Source organism: Abrus precatorius, unplaced genomic scaffold (assembly GCF_003935025.1).
Source record: "Abrus precatorius isolate BTA unplaced genomic scaffold, Abrus_2018 Scaffold4, whole genome shotgun sequence".
In the NCBI taxonomy this organism is placed as follows: domain Eukaryota; kingdom Viridiplantae; phylum Streptophyta; class Magnoliopsida; order Fabales; family Fabaceae; genus Abrus; species Abrus precatorius.
Window position 1 is genome coordinate 10,553,320 of NW_020874384.1, and position 9,110 is coordinate 10,562,429.

General features: G+C 27.6%; 1 protein-coding gene across 1 annotated transcript; it reads right to left on the reverse strand.

The window, feature by feature from the left end:
- Window positions 1–5,895: 5,895 nt before the first annotated feature.
- On the reverse strand, window positions 5,896–8,871 carry LOC113865554 (putative pentatricopeptide repeat-containing protein At1g53330). Its single transcript, XM_027500199.1, has 2 exons — window positions 7,333–8,871; window positions 5,896–6,295 (listed from the first exon to the last, which is right to left on the reverse strand). Exon 1 carries the CDS (start codon window positions 8,740–8,742, stop codon window positions 7,366–7,368), a length of 1,377 nt encoding a protein of 458 aa, XP_027356000.1. The 5' UTR covers window positions 8,743–8,871; the 3' UTR covers window positions 5,896–6,295; window positions 7,333–7,365.
- Between the last annotated feature and the right edge of the window lie 239 nt (window positions 8,872–9,110).

The following is a 9,110-nucleotide window of genomic DNA, read 5'->3' on the forward strand; positions in this document are numbered from 1 at the left end:
TGGGTGGAGGGAGAAAATTGGAAAAAAAGAAGAAGAAGAGAAAATAAAGAGAAGAACCAAAGAGAAAAAGGGAAAGGCTTAGGAGCATCAAAAGCAAAGATAAAAAAAAAATATACACAAAAAAGAGAAATAAAGAAAAGGAAGAGTAAAGAAAGATAAAGGCTATAAAGAGGATCTCTAAGTACGAAAAAATTTGGGAGGTTAAATCACCAATATAACATTAAGGTGTGATTGTTTTGGCTCATGTTGCATAACTTATATCACAGCTCCTTCAAGTGTAAGTGTACTTCTCCCTTTAAACAGTACCTGTCTTGTGGTGTTTTTACTGCTTCAAGCTTTGTTTATATATATGTATACATACTAAACTTGATTTGAAAAGAAAAACAAATCTAAGGTAGTGTTGTTTTTTTTTTTTCTTCCAAAGCAAACTTTTATTTTAAAACACTCAAAAGTTAATGTGAACATTTTACATGATGATTGTACTAACAATTTAACTTTCAATTGCTTATTAGAAAAGTCATGGGTTTCAATTTCTTCAAGGATTTTCTTACACCAATGTAAATATAGAAACTCTTACATTCAATTTGAACCTTTTATTTAACTTAAATCTAAGGATCAATGAAGTAATAAATTATAACTCGTTAGATTTAAGTTAAATGAAAAGTTCAGATTGAATGTAAAAAATTTTAGACTTACGCTGGCGTAAAAAGATCATGCCCTATATATATATTTTTTCAAAGACTTATTATCTAATATAACTATAAAAGACAACCATGAAACAAATGATTCATAATTTATATATTTTTTTTATTTAGAGTTACTGAAAGTGTTATTTTATCAAATTAAATACTTAGTATCATTTTATTTTATTCTTATGATTTTAAAAAAAGATAAAAATGCCTATATGTTAATAAAAAATAGTTAAAATTTTCCTTTCCTGAATTTACTTTTAAGAACACGATATATGTAAAGTTATCTGACAAAATATAAATTTAAATGAATATAATAAATCATGTCTTCTTGTTATAACAAAAATTATGCAAGAAATTATTTAAATAAAATAACCATATAAATTGAGTACATATATCAAGATATATGTATAGTATGTATCACTGGTTATAATCCCTGTGCAACCTACTAAATTTGTTCAAATTTTAAAAAATAATTTAAATATAGAAAATAAACATTATTTGATGTGAATAAAATATGAAAAATGTAAATAAAAAAGAACATGGATCAATTAGATTGTGTAAAATAGTTAACATGAAAAACAATATTTTAGAAGAAAACATGGCCTATCTATATCTAATTCCTGAAAAATTTGTAAGTAATTTTTTCATACAAAATAACATTTTTCATATAAAATAATTAAAAATAAACTTCTTAATTTTAGTTTTAGTATAATTTTTATTATAAATTGTGAATAGTGTGATTATGCTTAAAAACAAAAAAAAAAAAATAAAAATTAATTATATCATGGTAATTTATTCAACACTTTATTATAAATTACATTATTAATATAGTTTACATGGTTTTTAAACTAATTAATAATAAGAAGAGTTATGTTTTATGAACACTGAAATACAATTAATAAATACAGTCTTGATATACCTATAATCAACAATGTTTTTAAATCACATGTCAAGCATTTCAAAATCAATCCTTTGTATAAGATAATTTTAAGAATAATTTTGAAATGTATAAATAAACTGAAAAAGTAAATTTTTTAAAGTATGTAGAATGTAATATATTTTTTGTTTGGTTATATTTAAAATGTATATATATATTTCAAAAATTATTCAAAGTAATTTATTAAGATAATCATAAAAAAAATTTATGTCACATTCTGAACTTAATGTTTGTTTCATATTTTTGCAATTTACAACAAAATTTTATTTTTCAATATTAGTCGAGACTTATATATTTTTATTTGTTTTTTTTTTTTTCAAGTCTAAGCCTGTAACTTCAAGATTTTGTTGAACTTCTATGTTATATGGCTAATTGTTTTTCTACCTAAAACTTTTTTTTATTTGGGCTTTTCATTTTATTGTATCTGGATTTGGACTCTAATACCATATTAGTATTTAAGTATATGAGCTAATTCAATAGTAAAAAAAGAATGTTTGGGTTGCTACAAACTTAAAAGACCTCTTTACCTAAAATATCTTGGACAATTGTAAATTAAAGCTCTCTTGCATAACATTTAAGCTCACCAACGTAGGACTTGATATTTTAACAGAATAAATCTTTTTGTCTTGAATTCAAACCTGGTCTTCTTCTAGCTTAAGCTTATAGATAAGCTCTCTTTTTACGTTCATTTGATTGAACAATAAAAATAAAAAACCATCTCTGATTTTTTTGTAAAAGACATTGATTTAAACTTTCTATTAAGTTGTTATATTTAAATTTTAAATTGAATATTGATCAAATAAAGTAATTTAAGCAAAGACAGATTTTAAAATAGTTTATTGTATATTTTATTACACATTTTTTAAAATATAAAAATATATAGTAAACATTACCTATTATAAAATAATGAAAAATATGTAACTATAAAATTATATATAAATAAATAATTATTATGAGATTATGTTTTACAAATTTATAAGTCGTGTAAAAGTTTGCATAATATATACTATTTATATGATAATATCATGTGCACTAACGATTAGTTATAATTTTTTTTTTTGTTAAAGTTATTAGAAGTGTTAAATTAGAAAATTAGATACTTAGTTTTATTTGATTTTATTCTTATTTTCTCTAAAAGAATATCAAATAATATATGTAAAATAATTTGATCTTATTCAAATTATAAAAACAATAAAATTGTCCCTGAATGTATATGTAAAATTATTTGGGAAAATGCAGGATTATGATAAAAACAATATATTGTGTCCTCATGTTACAGAAAAATCATGTAAAAAATTATTTAAATAAAATAATCATACAAATATGTATGTATTACTAGTTATAATTCTCATGCACTATATTTGCTTAAAAATTAAAAATATAAAATATAAGTTTAATGTGAATAAAATATGATAACCTTAAATATGAAAGAACATGAATTAATTAGATTGTGTAAAATAGTTAACATGACAAAAAAAAAAGACAGAAAAAATCAACGCTTCTCTAATTCATGAAAAATTTTAAATAATTTTTCCATACATAACATGTTTTCATAAATAAAAAATGTTAAATAAAACTTTCTTTAATTTTATTTTAATAAAATATTCATTATAAATAACAGTTTTAATATAATGTGTATATTTTTATTATTATATTCAACAATATGAATTGTCAACTTCTATGGTGTGATTATACTTAAAAAAATACACAAAAATCAATTATGTCGTGATAATTCATTAAACAAATAAACTACATTAGCAATATAGTTTGCATAATTTTGAACTACTTAATAATAAAAAGAGTTTAATTTTTAATACACGATCAATGCAAATATTTTCATACTATCAAATAATTAAAATATGTGATGGATATTATTTTTAAATTAATTATTATAAAATTTAAAAAATTTTACTGAGGGAACAATTCTTACTTCAATAACAGTGTATAAGTAATTTACACTGCTATTGCATAACAATTAGTTTCTTTATAATTTTTTTAAAACTATTTTATAATTCATCTATTTAATAAATACAAATCATTATATACTTATAATGAAAAATATTCTTAAATCACATATCAAGGTTTCAAAACCAATCGTTTGTATAAGTTTTTTAAAAATTAATTTTGAAAAGGTATAAATAAACTTAAAAAGTAATTATTGTTTATAAATTTATTTAAAATATAATATATTTTTTGTATGGTTATATTTAAAATATACACTATTTTTTTCAAAAACCACTCACAGTAATTTATCAAAATAATAAAAAATTTGATTTTTTATTTATGTTCTATTTAAATTTTTAAATAAACACATTAATTTTTAAATTTATTTTTTAAAAATAATTTTTTTATGGATTCATAATTACACAAGTGGAAAGCTTTGAAAATAATTATTTTATAAATATCTATAATAAATTCAGAAAAATTTGATTATTTCTACTAAATCTATAAATGTTTATTGAAAGCATATACTAGTGAAGAGTATCAAATGTTATTTAAAATTTATAAAGTCATCCTATGACTTAAAATAAGACTTACAGTCCATAATACCATCACCTAGGAGACTATGATACAAGTTAAGTTATACTTGTGTATTTGAGAGAAACAATATCATATTGATGAAACTTGCTTGAGATCAATTGTTAAATTAATAAGCATAAGTGAACCAGAATCATATTGAATAAAAGATAATATTGACAATACATCCTCTAAAACATTCTTAATTTGATAATTATCTCTTTTAATTTAATAATTTTCTCTCATAATTTTGCATTTTGCAACAAAATTTAGTCAATTAACAAGAATGTATTAGAGAGTTTCTTCGTGGTACTCTTCTTAAATAAATGTAAACATGTTGAGCAAAACATACATGTGATAAAAATTTGTTAACATGATAATTTAATTATTTGAGTTGAATGTGATATTTTGTGTAATTGTATAATTTGTTCATGAAACGATGATAGAATATAACATTTAAATTTTCTATGGATTAAATAAGATTTTGGTCTCCAAAAAATTTATAATTTTTTTATTTGGTCTCTCCTTTATAAATTTTTTAAACTATTCTCTCAAAAATTATTTTTATTTTTATTTTATTTTATTCCTACATTAATAATTTACTAACTTGTTCTGTTATTTGTTTACGTAACATCCAAATTGACTCATATAATTTGAATGAGACATAACATACATCTGAAATTGAGATTTAGAAATATGAAGAGAATAAAAATATCGATATCACATAATCATCTCCATTAACTCTATTACATTACATAAGATGAATGTTACATAGATACATATTACATAGGTATATACTAAAAAAAAAAGTTTGAATTTCTGATAGAGGTAACATGTGAAAAAAAAAAAAACAAAGATTTTTGAGTAACTTGTTTGTAAAAAGAAAAACTAAAAATGAAAAATTAAATGAGAAAATCGTGAATATTTTTGGGAGGATAAAATATTATTCAATTTATATTCTATTTATTAGATTTTAATTAATATTTAAGAATTGAAGATTAAATTTTTTTCAACATTTAATTTTCTTTAAAATATTAAAATGGAACCTAATTTATTTAATATTAAGAATGCTATGAAGTATATAATACAGATGATGTGAATTTATTATTTAGTTATTCATAAAAATAAGAAATTTCATTACAATTAAATTCGTAAAATAAAATTTCATTTAATAAAAATGTTAGTGTTAAATTGTTATTCCATAACAAATTAAATAGTTTCAAAATTATAGTGATGTAACATTTAATTTTCTATTTCAAAATATTTTTATCAACATAAATAATACAAAATATGAATATTTTGTATAATATTTAAATTTGGAATAATTTATAATAACTTACATTAATCAACAATTAAAATTAGAAAATGAGAAATAAATTATTATTATAATTATCAATTTATATGTAACATTATTATGCATTAAAATTTTATAATTCCAAAATAAATCATAAGAAACTTAATATATAATTTTTGGCATTTAAATTTCTTTTTATTAAATCACAAGAAACTTACTTTTGTTGTTGTAAGAATATAACCAACCACCAAAGACGCTAGAACAATATTCAAACAGAAATATCTTTCCACCAATGTGAATCAGAAGAATGGTTTTGAGCCAAACCAGAAGTATTACTCCTGTTTCTCGAAGTGAAAAATTTTAATGCATACCCTTTTCACATCTCCAGCAAACTTTTATTTCACCGCTGGAATATTCAGATTATTTTAAATGGGAAATCTGCTTATGTATGTATAAAGTTCATATTATGTTAATTACGATTAGATACATCTCAGCCAGTTTTATGCAATAGAAAACAAACCAAACGTATACTTACCTGATGCAAAATTAGAATAATTTGGGAAATTTACAATAATTCAGATTGGAGCTACATCCCTCATGGTTTGGGAGCATCAGACTTTTTTATTGGTGCTTAGAAGGCCTCTAATTAGCTTATCTCCTTCAATAAATGGAATGTCCAACTATTGCTCCAAGCCTTCTTCAAAATCTTAAGTGTTTGTTGCAACTGCTCTTCATTGGATATTCAGCTCTACTTTGTGTAGCACACAGACTTGCCTCTCTGGTATTGCTTTTTTATATTTTTAGTGCACTTCTTGGTCGGATTTGAGATATGCAGGTCATCCATAACAATATGCACTTTGGAAAGAGCAAAGATTAAACAGAAATTTTGATGTTCTAAAACAATAATTGCAAATATAAAAACCTCTACTAAACTGGCTATATATGGTATTTTTGGGTGATCAACTGCTGGACCCCTTAGCAAGTGGTCAATACTAGAAGTTGCCTCCCAAAGATCATTTCTATGAAGGTAACTTTACGATAACTGATATAAGTGGATCAGAAATATGTAGAGAAAAACGGTTTCAATTAAATGAAAAGAATGCAAATGATTACCAGGACTTTCCAGAGGCCTGGACTCTCCTGCAACAATTTGTATTTCCTCTCAAATCACTAATTAATATCTTCCTCTCAACCCTTTTTATTATTTATACGCAACACGACATATTCAAACTAACTAATTAATGGATAACTAACTGACAAAAACAGAGAATATGAGGACACTTAAAAACTGAAGTTTAACTATATCAAGAAAGGTATTATAAGTAATGGAATTTTGCTGTTACTACATCAAAAGTTTCTGTTACTATGCCCCAGTGACAATTCACATTCAGGTAGGTCAGAGAATATGTTTATTTTTAATAATCATTGTAGCACTGTCACCAGAAAATTCTAGTAAGTGTAATAATAATTTCTAAAGAATCCTCCTTCGACCAATACTCCATTAAAAAAATTAGTTAATTACCAGTAACAGTGTAATAATTGTAAGTATTGTTGAAGATGCCAGTGGCCAAAAAGAGAGAGTTGAACAAATGATGGTCAAACCTCAAATTTTACATATGTTATCCACATCGTGCTGAACAAAATCTCGGGGCAACGCAACCATCATTCAAGCAAAGTAAAAAAGAAAAAAAGCAAGTTAGCAAATTGAAAATTTGGAAAGAACTAATTTTTAAAACATGTCTTCGAGTTAACAAGCTATCATCTTGGCTTCTTAAAATATGAGAACAAGCAATTATTGCTCCTCATGGAAACATGAACAGAGCCCGATGGCAGAGAAAATTAATGATCTTTGATCAACAAGTTATGCCACATGAAGAAAAACGGTCTCTCACCTTGTGCATTTGGTGAAAACCCATATATACAATTCATGCCAACACCAAGGCATCAAAAAGCTCAAAAGGACCCAACAGCTTGTCTGATTTGCAAACCAAGGAAACCACAGTTTTCCATATATCCTCATTGCAAAATCCTCCCCGACCCAAACCACTCAAAACTGTCAAGAGCAACTCAAAATTCCCTTCCCGGCACAGCGCACCGACAAACTCATTCAAACTACCGGAGAGCGGAACAAAGCCTTTAAAAACCATCTCCTCCAAAACCAAAGCAGCCTCCACAAAATGCATCCAACGGCAAAGCCCATCAAATAGCGTGCGATACGTCACAACATCAGGAACACACCGGCGTCTTGGCATATCTTGAAACAGATCATTCGCCTCCCTCCATTTACCCTCTTTACACAACCAACCAATAACCACATTGTACCCAACAACATCAGGCTTCACACCTTCCATCCCATCCAAAACCCTATAAGCTTCTTCAAAATTCCTCTCCCTACAGAACTCCCCAATCAACACGTTACATGTCACCGAATCCGGTTTGCAACCACCATTCTTCATTTCCTCCAAAACCCTAAACCCTTCCTCCTTCTTCCCCGCCTTGAGAAGCGCAGAAATCAAAGTGTTATACACAACCACATCCAACCTCAAATTGTTCCTAACCATCTCATCCTTCATCCTAAAAGCACAATCAAAGTCCCCAACCCCACAAACCCCTTTAATCAAATTAACATACACAGAACCATTAGGCTTCAACTTAAAAACCCTCTCCATTTCCTCTTTCACCTTAAACGCCTCTTGCAACTGCGATTTCTTGCACAGCAAGTTAATCAAAGTCCCGAACGTAACCCCGGTGGGGCGAACCCCGCGCGTGCGCATTTCATCGAACAGTTTCCACGCGCGTTCCGCGTCGCAGCTTAAGGAACACGCGTTGATGAGGATGTTATAAGTGCAGGCGTCTGGGGCGCCGAATTCGTTAACGCGCGAGAGGAATTGCGTGAGGGAGTGAAAATCGCGGCACGTGAGGAGCGCGTGGAGGAGGGAGTTGAAGGACTTGAAGGTGGGGGTGCAACGGAAAGAGGGAATGGAGAGGAACGTGCGGATGGCACGTGCGGGGAGACGAGCGCGGGCATAGAAGGAGATAACGTGGCAGAAGAGGGGTTCGGGGACTTGGAAGCGCGTTTCGCTTTGGAGGAGTTGGAGGACTTGTTCCATTTGGGGGAACATTTTTGCGCGACCGAGTTTGGTGATGATGAGGTCGTAGGAAAGGAGGGAGTAGCGAAATGGGCGTGGGTTCGGGTTGTTGTGGTTTGGGTTGAGGAAGAGTTGGAAGGCGAGGGTTGGGTCCTTTTGTGAGCGTAAGAGGGAGGATAGTCTGAAGGGTGATATGGGTTTGGAAGTGCCCATTGGCTTGTTACTTCTCGCCCTCTTCTAATTTGAATAGTTACTTAGTACTACTAGTCGTCTACTACTACTACTACTACTTAGTACTTGCCACTCACATTCCCTTGCCTTTGCTAGAGCAAGTGCCGTCGTGGAGAGTGAGAGAGAAGTTGATTTGCTCATGTTCGCTGCAATTTTGCAAATCTGTTTTGACGTAGGTGGTGGACGGAACGGAAGCTTAACGGTGTAAGGAAACAATCATTTCGTGACCAGAGAGAGTAAGCCAATTACGCTTAAAAAATTATTATACTTTATTTGATATTTTGTCCCTTTTTTTTGGAAAAAAATTATCAAGATACAGGGATTTTAAAAAAATTATAAAAATATAGATT

Bases quoted from the DNA above. Each gene is read 5' to 3' on its own strand.
- LOC113865554 (XM_027500199.1), bottom strand. From the start codon at position 8,742: ATGGGCACTTCCAAACCCATATCACCCTTCAGACTATCCTCCCTCTTA.